The sequence below is a fragment of the Cucurbita moschata genome, unplaced genomic scaffold (assembly GCF_002738365.1).
Source record: "Cucurbita moschata cultivar Rifu unplaced genomic scaffold, Cmos_1.0 Cmo_Scf00017, whole genome shotgun sequence".
NCBI lineage: Eukaryota > Viridiplantae > Streptophyta > Magnoliopsida > Cucurbitales > Cucurbitaceae > Cucurbita > Cucurbita moschata.
The window spans coordinates 1,542,664-1,559,145 of record NW_019268533.1 but is presented as its reverse complement, the minus strand read 5'-3'; the positions used below and the strand labels follow the sequence as shown (position 1 = coordinate 1,559,145).

At 38.7% G+C, this 16,482-nt stretch overlaps 3 protein-coding genes across 6 annotated transcripts; all 3 read left to right on the top strand.

Moving 5' to 3' along the window:
* Positions 1-765: 765 nt before the first annotated feature.
* On the top strand, positions 766-6,534 carry LOC111455307 (cellulose synthase-like protein D4). Its single transcript, XM_023096917.1, has 6 exons — positions 766-1,226; positions 1,491-1,868; positions 1,943-2,747; positions 3,615-4,375; positions 4,442-4,950; positions 5,951-6,534. Exons 1-6 carry the CDS (start codon positions 766-768, stop codon positions 6,409-6,411), a joined length of 3,375 nt encoding a protein of 1,124 aa, XP_022952685.1. The 3' UTR covers positions 6,412-6,534.
* Positions 6,535-7,282: 748 nt separating this feature from the next.
* LOC111455313 (protein FAR1-RELATED SEQUENCE 5) lies at positions 7,283-11,935 on the top strand. 4 transcript variants are annotated; one of them, XR_002712570.1, is made up of 4 exons: positions 7,283-10,226; positions 10,809-11,003; positions 11,204-11,336; positions 11,455-11,935. XR_002712570.1 is itself a non-coding variant. In XM_023096928.1 (3 exons), the coding sequence occupies exons 1-2, from the start codon at positions 8,028-8,030 to the stop codon at positions 10,980-10,982; spliced, it is 2,373 nt and encodes a 790-aa protein (XP_022952696.1). In that variant the 5' UTR covers positions 7,283-8,027; the 3' UTR covers positions 10,983-11,003; positions 11,455-11,935. The 4 variants fall into 4 exon arrangements, 1 of the variants encoding a protein (XP_022952696.1); XR_002712569.1 differs by having other exon boundaries at positions 7,284-7,507; positions 7,580-10,226; positions 10,809-11,336; XM_023096928.1 differs by lacking the exon at positions 11,204-11,336.
* A 1,299-nt stretch (positions 11,936-13,234) lies between these two features.
* On the top strand, positions 13,235-13,954 carry LOC111455522. Its single transcript, XM_023097239.1, has one exon. It carries the CDS (start codon positions 13,235-13,237, stop codon positions 13,952-13,954), a length of 720 nt encoding a protein of 239 aa, XP_022953007.1.
* The last annotated feature ends 2,528 nt before the right edge of the window (positions 13,955-16,482 follow it).

Genomic DNA, 16,482 nt, shown 5'->3' with positions numbered 1-16,482 from the left:
AAATTAGTAAAAAAATAAAAAAAAGAATTAAATAATTATCTAAATATACAAATGTACTCAATTATATAAATTTTTAGGGGATAAGGTTACCTTTTATTCTTCTTTTCTCAATTTATTTATTTATTTTTTGAAAATTTACTTAGGACGAGAGACAAATAGAAGAAAAAGAACAAAAAAACGACAACGAACGATGGTGACATTGATAATCAAGCCCATAACTCAGCTCACGAGCTCGACTCATTGGATTAATTTTTGGGTCGGAGGTCGAGCTCGACCCGACAAAAGAAAGTTAAAAAAATTCTTATAATCAATATATTAATAGAAACGTCTTTTTTAATTAAAAAAAATTTAGAATTTATAAAAACTCATAAAAATAATCCAAATTAACCATCAGGCTTCGGAAATCTCTTACGTTTTCCTCCACAAACACAATCCTTAAAATCCTCAACACAGATGTCTAAATTTACCCTCCTACCAATCTGGTGTGTCTCCAACCACACATCTCTACCGTTGGATCAATCCGTCAATGTTATGTCCCCAATTTTCCACCGTTGCTCTCCTAACTTCTTGGAGCACTGCTCCACCATTGATCACAAGTCCCCTTCCTTTCTCTCAAAACCTTCTAATTTCAAACACATTTCCCATTTCTTCTCTCCTCTAAGCTAAAAATCAACTTCTTTTCATATCTTTTGCTTCATGAAAATGGTAGAACATGAGTTTTGATTGAAACTCAAACGCATTTGGACCTAAAAACCAACATCAACCATGGCAACTTTAACCAACCAAACATCCAAGAAAGCCATTCGCAGCCCGGGCGGGGCGTCGAATTCTGCAGCCAATCGAGGTTCAAGTGGACAATCCGTTAAGTTCGCACGAAGAACGTCGAGTGGCCGATATGTCAGCCTATCCAGAGATGATCTCGACATGTCCGGAGAGGTATCGGGGGATTATATTAACTACACCGTCCATATTCCTCCAACCCCGGATAATCAACCGATGGATACATCGATAGCCACCAAAGCGGAGGAGCAATACGTCGCAAACTCGCTGTTTACCGGTGGATTCAACAGCGTCACACGAGCACATCTCATGGATAAGGTGATCGATTCCGAGGTTACTCATCCTCAAATGGCTGGAGCTAAAGGCTCGTCCTGTGCCATGCCTGCTTGTGATGGCAAGGTCATGAAGGACGAGCGGGGTAAAGATATCACTCCTTGTGAATGCAGGTTTGATTCATTCATCCGCTTTAAACTTTTGAGTTTTACAAAAAACGCTTCAAAGGGTCTGACCCCCGTGCGTTATTTTGAATTCTAGTTTACCATATATATCATATTTAATCTTTTACGGCTTACCATAGGTATCATGACAAATATCTTGTATTCATTTATTGTTATTTTCATATCCTTTCACACCATTTAGGTGCAATAGCTTTAGCAAATATTCTCATAATCCCGAGCGTTATTTTGAACGTGTCGTTCGGTTCGGTACAGGTTTAGAATTTGTCGGGATTGCTATCTCGATGCATTGAAGGACACAGGGCTTTGTCCTGGATGCAAAGAGCCCTACAAAGTGGGTGACTATGATGATGATTCTAATGACTATTCTAATGGAACATTACAATTAAAAGGCCATGATGGGTCTAAATCAATGATGAAGCTAAACCAAGGTGGAGAATTTGATCACAACAAATGGTTGTTTGAGTCAAAAGGAACCTATGGTGTTGGCAATGCATACTTGAATCAAGACGACGGGTACGGTGATGGCAACGACGACAAGTTCCGTGAAGGAATGTTGGAGTCGATGGACAAGCCATGGAAACCGCTGAGTCGAACGTTTCCGATCCCGGCTAGCATCATAAGTCCATACAGGTTTCTTTCGTTTTACATGTTCGAAAACGTTCAAATATTTATCGATATGTTCGTAAATCGACGATGCTTTGCAGGCTGTTGATATTGATAAGACTTGTGGTGTTGGGTTTCTTTTTGCATTGGAGAGTGCAACATCCAAATGAGGATGCAATATGGCTATGGTTGATGTCTATTGTATGTGAAATATGGTTCGCTTTCTCTTGGATTCTCGATCAAATTCCGAAGGTATGTCCCGTTAATCGAGCTACCGATCTTCAAGTTCTTTACGACAAGTTCGATGCTCCGTCCCCGTCGAATCCCACCGGGCGTTCCGATCTCCCGGGAGTCGACATGTTTGTATCCACAGCGGATCCTGAAAAGGAACCGGTTCTTGTAACGGCGAATACGATATTATCCATTCTTGCAGCAGATTATCCGGTTGAAAAACTTGCTTGCTACATCTCTGATGATGGAGGTGCACTCTTGACATTCGAGGCGATGGCGGAGGCTGCTAGCTTTGCGGATTTGTGGGTGCCGTTTTGTCGTAAGCATGATATTGAGCCGAGAAATCCCGAAAGCTATTTTAGTTTAAAAGTGGATCCAACGAAGAATAAGAGTAGGTCGGATTTTGTGAAGGATAGAAGGAAAATTAAGCGAGAGTACGACGAGTTTAAGGTTCGAACAAATGGGCTTCCCGACGCGATTAGGAGGCGATCGGATGCTTTCAATGCAAGAGAGGAGATGAAGATGTGGAAACACAAGAAAGAAACTGGAGGAGATCCCATGGAGCCAATTAAGGTTCAAAAAGCAACATGGATGGCTGATGGAAGCCATTGGCCTGGTACTTGGGTTGTCCCTGCTGGTGACCATTCTAAGGGTGATCATGCAGGAATTCTTCAGGTATGTTTAAACGCTAAATTTGTCTCTATAACAGCTCAAGCCCACTGCTAATAGATACTGTCTTCTTTAAGCTATCTCTTGAGGTTTTTAAAACGCATCTCGTGGTAGGAAGAGGTTTCCATACCCTTATAATGAATGCTTTGTTCTCCTCCCGAACCGATGTGAGATCTCACAATCTACCCCTGGGCTCAGCGTCCTTGCTGGCACTCGTTCCCTTCTCCAATCGATGTGGGACCCCCCAATCCACCCCCTTTGGGACCCTGTGTCCTTGCTAACACACCGCCTCGTGTCCACCACCCTTGGGGGCTTAGCCTCCTCACTGACACATTGCCCGATGTCTGGTTTTGATACCATTTGTAACAGTTCAAGCCTACCACTAGCAGATGTTGTCATCTCTGGGTTTTTCCTTTTGAGCTTCCTCTCAAAGTTTTTAAAACGCGTCTACTAGGGAGAGATTTCCATACCCTTATAAAGAATACTCCGTTCTCCTCACTAACTGATGTGGGATCACAAAATCCACCTCTCGGGCCCAGTGTCCTCACTGGACTCGTTCTCTTCTCCAATCTATGTGGGACCCCCTTCGAGACGCAGCGTCCTTGTTGGCACATCGCCTCGTGTCCACCCCTCTTCGGGGCTTAGCTTCCTCACTGGCAAATCCCCCTGTATCTGGCTCTAATACCATTTGTAACAGCCCGAACCTACCGCTAACATATATTGTTCTCTTTAGGCTTTCCCTCTCGGGCTTCCTCTTAAAGTTTTTAAAACGCGTCTACTAGGGAAAGATTTCCACACCCTTATAAAACAATGTTTCTTTCTCCTCCCCAACCAATATGAGATCTCATAGTCTTAATGTAATTAATTTTACAGGTGATGTTGAAGCCTCCAAGCCACGACCCATTATTGGGGAGTACAGACGAGAAGATCATAGACTTCACAGACATCGACATTCGTCTTCCAATGTTCGTATACGTATCTCGTGAGAAGCGACCCGGATACGATCACAACAAAAAGGCAGGGGCCATGAACGCCCTCGTACGAGCCTCGGCCGTGTTGTCAAATGGTCCATTCATTCTCAACCTTGATTGTGACCATTATGTGTATAACTGCAAAGCCATCAAAGAGGGAATGTGCTTCATGATGGACCGTGGTGGGGAGGATATTTGTTACATCCAATTCCCTCAAAGATTTGAAGGCATTGATCCTTCTGATCGATATGCCAATCATAATACTGTCTTCTTTGATGGCAATATGAGAGCGCTCGATGGAATACAAGGTCCGGTGTACGTCGGAACGGGTTGCATGTTTCGTCGCTTCGCCCTCTACGGTTTCGACCCGCCTCAACCCGATATGGTTAAGCCTAAAAGTGATTCCTCTGAAACACAACCTTTGCAAACACAACCTTTGCAATCCACTGACTTTGATCCTGACCTTGATGTCAATTTACTTCCCAAGCGTTTTGGAAATTCTACCATGTTGGCTGACTCGATACCGGTTGCCGAGTTTCAAGGCCGCCCGATTGCTGATCATCCTGCAGTTCGGTATGGACGCCCTCCCGGTGTTCTTCGGGCTCCTCGTCAACCCCTCGACGCTGCAACCGTTGCTGAATCTGTCTCCGTAATTTCTTGCTGGTATGAACTTTAAAAAATGTTTAATAGGTCACTCAACTTTGAACTTGATATGGATGCATTGAATAGGTACGAGGATAAAACGGAATGGGGCGAACGAGTAGGGTGGATTTATGGGTCGGTGACAGAGGATGTGGTCACTGGCTACCGTATGCACAACCGTGGATGGCATTCTGTTTACTGCATCACGAAGCGCGATGCCTTCCGTGGGTCGGCTCCAATCAATCTCACTGATCGACTTCACCAAGTGCTCCGATGGGCGACGGGTTCGGTCGAGATTTTCTTCTCAAAAAATAATGCATTGCTGGCTTCGAGACGCCTCAAAATTCTGCAACGTCTCGCCTACCTCAACGTCGGCATCTACCCCTTCACCTCGGTCTTCCTCATTGTCTACTGCTTCCTCCCAGCTCTCTCCCTTTTCTCTGGCAACTTCATTGTCCAGACACTCAATGTCACCTTCTTGGTGTACCTTCTCATAATCACTGTCTGTTTAATCTCCTTAGCCATTTTGGAAGTCAAGTGGTCTGGCATTGGCTTGGAAGAATGGTGGAGAAATGAACAGTTTTGGCTCATTTCAGGTAACCGTCAACTTCAATACGCTTACGGTCTAAGCCTACCGCTAGCAGATATTGTCCTTTTTGGACTTTCCCTTTTAGGCTTCCCTTTAAGGTTTTTAAAACGCGTATGCTAGGGATAGGTTTCCACACCCTTGTAAAGGGGTGTTTCGTTCTCCTCCCCAACCAATGTGGGATCTTACAATCCACCCCTTTCGGGGCCCAACATCCTCGTTCACATTCGTTCCTTTCATCAATCGATGTGGAACCCTCTAATCCACCCCCTCGGAGCCAACATCCTTACTAGCACATTGCCTCGTGTCGAGGCCCAGCGTTCTCGCTAGTACTCGTTCTCTTCATCAATCGATCTAGGACACTCTAATCCACTCCCTTTCGGGGCCCAGCATCTTTGCTGGCATACTGCCTCGTGTCTACCCCTTCGGGACACAGCCTCCTTGCTGACACATCGCCTGGTGTCTGGCTCTAATATCATTGGTAACGGCCCAAACCCACTACTTAGTAGATATTGTTTTCTTTGGACTTTCCCTTTCAAGGCTTCCTCTCAAGGTTTTTAAAATGCGTATGCTATGCAGAGGTTTTCACACCCGTTATAAAGGGGTGTTTCATTCTCCTCTCTAACCAATGTGGGATCTTACAATCCACCCCATTCGGGACCCAGCATCCTCGCTGACACTCGTTCCCTTCTTCAATCGATATGGGACCCTCTAATCCACTCCCCTTTGTGGTCCAGCATCCTTGCTGGCACACCGCCTCGTGTCTGCCTCTTCAGGGCTCAGCCTCCTTGCTCGCACATTGTCCGGTGTCTAGCTTGATATCATTTGTAACGGCTCAAGCCCACCACTAGTAGATATTGTCTTTTTTGGGCTTTCCCTTTTGAGCTTCCTCTCAAAGTGTTTAAAACGCGTCTACTAGAGAGAGATTTCCACACCCTTATAAAGGGTATTTCATTCTCCTCCCCAACCGATATAAGATCTTACACTTACATTTTAACCCATGATCTCAGGCACATCAGCTCACTTAGCAGCTGTGGTCCAAGGCTTATTAAAGGTAGTAGCAGGGATCGAGATCTCTTTCACGTTGACATCAAAGTCATCCGGAGACGACGTCGAAGACATTTACGCAGACTTATACCTCGTGAAATGGACGTCGTTGATGGTTCCTCCCATTGTGATAGCCCTGATGAACATAATAGCCATGGTGGTAGCATTCTCAAGAACAATATACAGCACAGTGCCACAATGGAGCAAGTTCATAGGTGGGGCTTTCTTTAGCTTCTGGGTTTTGGCTCATTTGTATCCTTTTGCTAAAGGGTTGATGGGAAGAAGAGGAAAAACACCAACAATTGTGATAGTTTGGTCAGGCTTGATTGCTATCACACTCTCTTTGTTGTGGATAGCCATTAGCCCACCAAAGCCAACTGCTGCTGATGCTGCCATTGGAGGAGGAGGCTTTGAATTCCCATGAACAGATATCAATTATTGGATATTCATTCAATCAATATCTCTGGACACACTCATATGAACAATTTAGATTCATTTTGAAAGCTTTTAAATTTATGTAAACTCAAGAATGTTACTTGTTTTTTTTTTTTTTGTAAAAACTTCTACTTTTTTTTGCTTTCATTTTCTTATTTGATTTGTTTTGATCTATGGAATAAGAGAGAAATGTGTTTATTTCACTTCCGACGTTTCCTTAAATCTCGGTTCATTGAAAAGAAAGAGTTCATCATCTCTCGAGATAAAGATCTGAATGTGTTGATTATTGAAATCGGCCTCCATAAGTCATTCTTTTCCGTCGTTTATTCATGAATTTATAGACCGGTTGGTTTATGTCGGGGTTAGAGATGTCCAGGGGCGGGATGGGACGGGGGAGCCTTCTAACACCCCAGTCCTACCACCTATTTCATTTCTCGTCGGCACGAAATGGGATTTTCAGAATTATGATAAAAAAAAAAGTTATTTTAAAATTTTCATTTTAAATATGATCTTTATTAAAAAATATCATAAAAAATCAATTTATTTCATAAAAAACCATCATAATGCTAAAAATTTAAAATTTAATATTATAATATAATTTTTAACAATTAAAAAAAATATGTAAATATCACCTCGATCCAGTTTATTTGACAGAAAAAAATGTTCTCCACTCTCTCGCCCATTTTTCGTCGAACAGGGAATCTTCAGTTCGGGGCGGGTTCCGACCCCTCAAGTAAAGTAATGAACCAACCAATCGGAGTATTTGATTTATTTATTATTATTATTGAAATAAAATAAAGAGAAAGAGAAAAAAAACAAAAAAAACAAAAAAACACAAATTCAATTTGATGGAATAAATCAAATCCAAATGCGTTCAATAATTTCGGAATTTCAATCTGGCGTTGGTGAGGGGACGCGTGCATTTGAGAGAGTAATCGGCGAACCATTGAAACAAATCCTTCCAAAATTTTGAAGCCTTCAAGGAGGCTGCGCTTCCATACGAAGAATCCATCGCCAACCTCCAACTCTCAACGATTTCGCACCGTCTCTTCGCGATCATCGTCCAATTTTCCACTTCATCCACGGTATTTTTCATCTTTCATCTCTGCTTCTCCATCTCTCTCTCTCTCTACAACCCTCTTTCCTTTTCGCTCCAGATTAAACCCCCAATTTCCCCGCTTCTTTCGATTTCCCGGCAAAATTAAATTTCTTTTCTAGGGTTTTTTGAACCCCAGGAACTGGAGCCCTTCAGTGGGATATCCCTCGCTCTTGATTGATCGAGTCTTTGCCGAGTATAGTTGGAGGTTTGAAGTCTGAATTGATTTTCTGGATAATGGGTTTTGGTTGTTTTTGTGTTTGATTTAATGGGAACTGTGGCCATCGCTCGAATTTGAGATGAGATGGCTGGCTTCATTTGCAAGGTCGGTTATGGTATTTCTCTGTCTTCGCATTTTCCTATTCTACGGTAGATTTATGGGTTTAATGAGATTGTTGTTTTGTTGTTGCTGAGTGGTTGATCTCTTCTAGTCATAGCTTTCACTCACCTGGTTGGAACGGATATAGAGTTTGTACAATTAATTCTGATTAAACATTAACTGTGTTCATATGGATAATGAAGTGATTGAGTTCGATATTGGATTGGGAGGAGGAAGTGGTAGGGAGGGAGATGACTATTCTATTGGTATGGTGCATCATTCCATCGAGGATGAAGAAATGGTTGATAGCCCTCCTCTGAGTAGCCTTGGTGGTGGCGCTGGCAGTGGTGAGATATATCTTCCGGAGGGTGATCTTTTGGATCTTGAACCTTATGAAGGAATGGAATTCGAGTCTGAAGAGGCTGCCAAAGCATTCTATAATTCATATGCTCGACGTGTTGGGTTCAGTACTCGTGTCAGCTCGTCTCGTCGGTCTAGGCGTGATGGAGCGATTATACAAAGGCAATTTGTTTGTGCCAAAGAGGGTTTCAGGAATATGAATGAGAAGCGAACTAAAGATAGGGAAATTAAGCGCCCTCGAACCATCACTAGAGTGGGTTGCAAAGCATCCTTGTCTGTAAAGATGCATGATTCTGGGAAATGGGTTGTCTCTGGATTTGTTAGAGAGCATAATCATGAGTTAGTTCCTCCTGATCAGGTGCACTGCTTGCGGTCTCATAGGCAAATATCAGGTCCAGCAAAGACCTTAATTGATACTCTACAGGCTGCTGGGATGGGTCCTCGTAGGATTATGTCGGCACTGATAAAGGAGTATGGAGGAATCAGTAAAGTTGGATTTACTGAGGTTGATTGTCGAAATTATATGAGGAATAATCGCCAAAGGAGCTTAGAAGGAGACATTCAACTGCTTTTGGATTACTTGAGGCAAATGCATTCTGAAAATCCGAACTTCTTCTATGCGGTGCAGGGTGAGGAGGATCAGTGTGTGGGCAATGTCTTTTGGGCCGATCCAAAGGCTCGGATGAACTATACTTACTTTGGGGATACCGTTACATTTGACACTACCTATAGGTCAAACAGATATCGTCTGCCCTTTGCTCCTTTCACCGGGGTGAATCACCATGGACAGCCCGTGTTATTTGGCTGTGCTTTTCTAATAAATGAATCTGAAGCATCATTTAATTGGCTATTTAGAACGTGGCTTTTGGCAATGTCTGGTCGCCCACCTGTGTCAATTACTACCGATCATGATGCAATAATACAGTCAGCCATTACACAAGTTTTCCCGGAGACCCGTCACCGTTTCTGCAAATGGCATATTTTCAAGAAATGCCAGGAGATGCTTTCTCATGTGTTTCTGAAACACCCAAGCTTTGAAGCTGACTTCCACAAATGTGTAAATTTGACCGACTCTATCGAGGAATTTGAGTCCTGCTGGCTGTCACTTGTTGACAGATATGATCTCAGGGATCATGAGTGGCTTCAAACAATTTACTCTGCTCGGAGGCAGTGGGTTCCGGTGTATTTGCGGGATACTTTTTTCGCTGAAATGTCTATTACCCAGCGAAGTGATAGTATGAATTCATATTTTGATGGGTACGTGAATGCTTCGACCAATTTGAGTCAGTTCTTCAAACTGTATGAAAAAGCTTTAGAGAGTCGGAATGAGAAAGAAGTGAAAGCAGATTATGATACAATGAACACTTCCCCTGTTCTAAAAACTCCATCTCCAATGGAAAAACAAGTTTCTGAGCTTTACACCAGGAAGCTGTTCTCAAGATTCCAAGAGGAGTTAGTTGGCACATTAACTTTTATGGCGTCGAAGGCTGATGACGATGGGGACATTATAACATATCAAGTGGCCAAATTTGGCGAGGATCATAAAGCTCACTATGTGAAATTCAATGTTTTGGAGATGAGAGCAAGTTGTAGTTGCCAGATGTTCGAGTTCTCAGGCCTTCTGTGCGGACATATCTTGGCTGTCTTCAGAGTGACCAATGTTCTTACACTTCCATCTTATTACATATTGAAACGATGGACAAGAAATGCGAAGAGTAACATAATGTTGGATAACCATGTGAATGATATCTATAACAACTATCTTGAATCTCATACTGTGAGATACAATACCCTACGCCACGAGGCTTTTAAATTCATTGAGGAAGGAGCAAAGACTGTGGATACGTATAATGTGGCAAAAGATGCCCTTCAAGAGGCTGCAAAAAGGGTTGCTCATACAACGAGGAATGATGGAAAAAATTCTACAATCAATGGGCGAATTAAAATGGACCCTGGAAATGACAGAAGCTATACATATCATAGTAGTAGCAGGGATCACGACGAGATATTGAGTAAAAACATGTCGGAGGTATCTATCCGTTCTGTTTTTTTATTTGATTGGAATTCGTTATTCAAGATTTCTAGCTAGAGGAAAAGCGGGATTTCTACTCCTTTTAGCACCTTACAGATTTAGTTTAGTGTTGGAGTTTGTTACTTTCTTTTCTTTCAATCCTGCTTCTACGCTTATTCCAACTTATCAACCTTTGAACTATATGTGTGGTCGGATATTACGATATGCATAAGCGTTTGGTAGACGATAGAACCTGCTCCTCGAAGTTCTAGCTTTCACTGCATTACTTGGGAGCTTGCTAGATTTGGAGTTTCAGAGTACTTCATAATCCTTTCTTGTTAAATTTCTTTTTTCTTGGGATGTTTCGGTGTTTGGACTTCGGATAGCGTGTTTTTTTTCCTAGTCTTGGATAGATTTATCTTTTATTTATGCACATAACTTCAATATTGACGGCATGTATGCCTACTAAACGCATGCAATTGTATGGTTATAATGAATCTTTATCTAAGTTTCGTGGTCTGGACAATCCTTCATTCCCTTGCATGTCAAGACATACACGATTTCGTTTTGACTTTATTTTACTCTTGAAATTTTCGGCAGGATGACTTGGACAAGAAAATCAACGAGCTTACCAATGAATTGGAGTGTGCAAATCGGAAGTGCGACGTTTACCGGTCTAACCTTTTTTCAATGCTGAAAGACATTGAGGACCACAAACTGCAATTATCTATTAAAGTGCAGAACATAAAAATTAGTATGAAAGATAGCATTTGAAGGGTGTAGTAGACGTATATAGTGAGTCCTCATCTCATCTCAATACCAAATATATTTCTAACCTCGGTCTCATCGAGAAGTACGTTAGTAATGGGGATGTAAACTTGTTTTTTGTCAAGTATTTTGATTCTCCCCTGCCTGTATGCAACAATTTAGAGGTGATAGTTTCTTGATTTACTGTCACTGGAGATCAATCACCGTGTTTCTATTTTCACTGCAAGATTTTTCTGGCCATCCAATGGGGTCCTCATTGCAGTATGATACTCCCTCAATGGTGCTAGAAACATACAGTTATCTTGTTAATCTTCTTGTTCTTCGCATTTGAGTTCGCAAAGTCTAAAACGAAGATTACACGTAATAGTTGCTTCCCGATTTGATTTGCGTACTTTAGCATGTTATGATTTGATTTGATTTGATCTCGGTTTTTCTTCATTTTAATGTTGATTTTGGATTCTTTATTCTGATCTTGTAGGGGAAGATAGCAGCAGCTGATTTTGAAGATAGTGGCGATGTTCATCTTATTGCTGGCTTACCTATTCAGATCAGTATCCTTTTCCACATCAATTTCTGAGTTGAAAACTGCTTATATATACATATATATGTTCATCTTATTGCTGTCTTGATTTGGGTAGCAAATAAGGAATGCCAGTAGCCTTTCAACTGAATGTACAGGAAATTCTTTGTAGATTTGGTAGTATTTTTGGTATGGTGATGAAGTAAGCTGTAGTCTGTTCAGGAAGATGTAATTGGTTAGTTGCTTAGTGGTAGCAAACTAGTTGTAGTTTGATATCATTTTCATTGATCTTTTTCTTGGGTTTGATTTCTTGTTCCAATGAAATTTTGAGCTGAAACTGAAACAGGAAACAGAATAACTAGTTCTTGTTCTTGTTCTTGGTCTTGGTAGAGACAAGATGGTTGAAATAAATGAACAAATTCATGGATTTGGCTGTCCTGTTCTTATTTATTCTCGACTTTGATTTGATTTGGGACAGGAGTGGACCAGATGGCCATGAATTATCAGACAAAAATCTGATGCTTCATTATATCCTCAAATATGAACATCCTCGTAAGCCCCAAAATTGACCAAAACTATGTCATATTGTGTAGATATAACATTATAAAACTCGTATTTTATAATATATACTTTTATACTATATGAATACGAGTTTATATAGTTTAAAATGTATGCTTGTGTTGATCTCGAGTTTATTAGTGATGTGAACAACAGGAGATTCGCTAAATCAATGCTAACAATGCTAAATCAATGGTAACAATATGGTTCAGGTTATCATAGTCGTATGATGTTTTGTGTTAGAATTAGGGATATACGTTGCTTAGTAAGGTCGGTTTTCGGTTTTATGTTGTGTAATTTTAGTTATATTAAATTCTTTTGTTCTCACAAATTGTTCTTATCCATCTTAATGGGCCATCACACATTGTTCTTATCTATCCTAATTACTCTAAGGAAGACAATTTCTTCCTTTCTTCTTAAGAGAATCAGATAATGGTTCAAACAAAAAAAAGAGTCACAACGATTGGAGAGGGGAACGAGTGTCAACGAGGGCGCTAGACTTCAAAGAGGGATGGATTGTGAGATTCCTCATCGGTTGGAGAGGGGAACAAAACATTAGGGAAGCCCGAAAGAGAAAGTCCAAAGAAAACAATATCTACTAATGGTGGGCGTGGGCCATTACAGAGTCGGGCAAGTTAAAAAAGGACAATATATTTGCTAACGGTAGGCTTGGGCTGTTATAGAAGTCGGGCAAGTCCAAGGTAGACATTATCTATTGGCGGTGGATCACCGAACTTCTTCTAAACGAAGCTTCTCTTTTAGCCGAACTTACGGTTGTTGAAAGAAACTTTGAACTTGAAGAACAAATTCTTGATGTTTTGCTCTCCACCAAAGAAACCACTACAAAAGAAACCACTACAAATTTCAAGCTACAATGGGTATCAGCTCAGGTTTGGTCAAAAGAACAATGAATATCACTCTTTAAAAGTAATTAGCTAAGCCAAAACCTTCTTCCATGGAATCAGATTCTTACCAATTTCATCTCCTTCTCTCAACCCACTTTCTTCCCCTTCATAATTGTTCTAACATTTCCAAGTTATTCTTGTTCTTACAAGATTTGTGCCCAAAATTAATCAAAATCAACTCTTTTTGGTGTTCAAATCCAAATCAAACTGCCCCTTACTTCGTTATAAAGCTACAAACTCTTCCACATTTCAAGCAAATCAAGAGCAAATAAGCAATGAAGATTGAAAAACAAGTGCTTCACCCTATCCATCCATGGCACATGCTGCATCTATCCCACACTGATACCCCTTTCAACTGTGCTGGCTGCCATGAAGCTGGTATTGGCTTCAACTACCAATGCCTGCAATGTGACTTCACCTTGCACAAGCTCTGTGCCATGGCCCCTCCCAAGATCACTCACCCGTTCTACCCGAAATGTGCTTTCGACTTCTTCTTTTCTCCCCCCGGTGCCGCCGCGAGGTTCTGTGACGCTTGTCGAAACGACGTTTCGGGTTTTGTTTACCATTGTAAACGCTGTGGTTTCGATCTCCACCCTTGTTGCGCAAATCTCCCTCAAGTGCTTGATGATGGCGAACACGATCTTTACCTTAGTATGAAGCTTTCGGGACCGTGCCATCGTTGCGGAGGCCGGGGACCGGGATGGTCTTATAAGTCGAAATGTAGGAGCTATAATCTTCACTTGTCTTGTGTGAAGGAATTGCTTGTAGAGAGCTGGCAAGCTATGTACCTAAAAGTGGATAAGAATAAAGTCATTGAGGTTCAGACAAGGATTCCAAGCCTTAAGGGGACATGCCAAAGCCATCCAAGGGGAAGAGGAAAGGTTGAGCAAGGGTTTCTGATGGCTAGCCGGGCCGTTCGGTGCATCGTCTCCGCTATGCTCGGCGACCCGACAGCCATGATTGCTGCCGTTGTTGGTAGCCTCATATCCAAGTAAATCACTCGTAATTTTATGTTGTTTCCTTGGTTCGTGTTTGGTCTGTGTGTAATGTTGTAAAATAATGTTGTTTCTAGATAGAATGAAAATATCAATTCATTTCTGATATCGACGTTGAAGCTACATGAATATATGAAAATCTCGATTCATTCCTTAAGTTGTCCGAAAATGTCAACATGTCAATGAAAATTTAAAATGTCGGTTTCGTTATACCTGTTGATCAAGTACTGTACGAAAGCTTCTATAAATTAAAAGCGCTTAGAAGCTAGGCTTTCAATTTTCTCGAGATCGTAAGCTTCAATTAATGGAAGATCGAGAGAAATTTTGGTTTCATGATGTAAGAAGTTGCTCGAGGTATCCCTAGATCTCCGCTATCCACACGAACCTAACCAAGAAACTACTACATTTATTATTTATTTCCTATTTAAAATATAGATATGATTACTTTAAAAGGAAAATCACATATAATTAAATAAAGAAAAGAAAAAAAAGGAAAGATTCCTACTAACCCCAACATGTCTAAAAAAAATAGAAAATATAAATATAAATTCCACGTCATAATCACATGCACAAAGCATATGAACCTAATAAAATATTTTATTATGTGTAATTTAATTTAATTTTTTCTTAGTTTCGAACAATTTAATTTTCACCTTTTTTTTTTTAAATTTTCTTAGACATTTTAACTAAAAAAAATCTAATAAAATATTTGAAACAAATTAAAAGATTAAAACAAAATTGAAATTTTCAAAATTAAATTGACACAAACTTAAAATACCCATAAAAAGAATTTGTATAATAAAATTTCTAAATGTTTATTATCAAATTTAAAATTAAAAAATCATGTAAAAATAAAAAATTTGTTTTTATAATTTTTACGGTTCAAATTATAATAAAGATTTAAATTATTTGGTCCCTATATTTTAATTTTTTTTTTTTTTTCATTTTGGTCCATAATAAAATTTACCTTTTATTTATTTATTTATTTTGTTAAATGAAGTGTTATGCTAAATAAATGACCATTAACTAATATTCAAAAATGGTTTTTAAAATAAATACATCAAAATAAATATCAATTAAATTCTATTATTTTCCAATAAATAATCTCTCCCTCATTTTAAATATTAGGATATTAAGTATAAATTATTAATCAAAAGTTGAATAAATAACAATTTTCTTGTAGTTTTTATAAAATAAGATATACAAAATTATACTTTTAAAAAATTAGAAGCAAAAAAAATAAATAAAATATATATATATGTATAACTAAGGCTAATTAAATACAAATTAAAATATAAAGTAATATGAACAGAATTTTTAAAGTAATTAAAAGTTTTCCCTTTTTTTTTTTTAATATATTATTTAGATTATTGATGATTGTATTATTAATTATAAACTACACCTTTGAATTAGTCAAAGTGTCAAAAATAAAAAATAATATTAAATTAAAATCATAAAGAAACTTTCTTAATCATTCATGTTTTAACTTTAAGCAATGTATTGGTTGTTAAAGGGTTTCTTTTAAAAACTTTAAATCTTTTTTTTAAAGATAACTTATTTAATTATTTATTATTTTAGCCAATATGTTTCAAATATTTCAATTTAGCCCGTAAACGTTATTTAATATTGATCTCGACCGGTGATTTATTTAATAATAATCTTCTATAGTACTTTATCGTGAAAAACTATATTATAAATATTTATTTCATTTTGATATCGTAGTTTTGATAAAAAAAAATTTAATTTTTGGATTTTAAAAAATAAGGATAAAATATATTTTTGGTTCTCGAATTTGAACACGTTTTAACCACGGAATAAAAGATGTAAAGAAATCCATAAAATTTCAACCACCAAAGCGCGTATTTTACATCATTGTATTCACATTATCAAACTTCTATATAATCATAAATTCATCGCATTAAAAAAAGAAAAAAGAAAGTCTAAATTTCAAAAGGTTACATTTTCATGTTAATTAATTTAAAAAATTAAATTAATATAGTTTTAGCTAATTTTTCATTACTATTAAAGTTAAATAAAAAATTTTATATCATAATTATTTCAAAAATAAGCGGGCATGAAAATTCAAAGATAAAAGTGTAATATTGAAATAAATCAGTGGGCATGAAAATTCAAAGATAAAAGTGTAATATTAAAACTGAAGTACAAAGGCTATAGCACAGTTGGTAGAGCACTTGTTTACACGTGCACCAATATTTTTCAGAGAAATACATCATATAATAAAAAAGGTTGATATTATTAAGAATTCGATGTCTTGCTCCAGTACTTTTAGGTAACAAAATAAGAGATATATAGCCGAGTAAAAGAAAGGTTCGGTCCAAACCGAGTACTCCAGGCACTAAAAAGAATCCAACATTGATTCGAATTGACCATACAAAGACTAAAAACAAATTTGGAGGAGAAAAATATAACATTTTGAAACTCAAATAAAAATTAAATTCAAAATTTATGGAAAATGTACGAAAATTTATGAACGGCCACATAAATAAACCATTTATTCAAATTCCTTT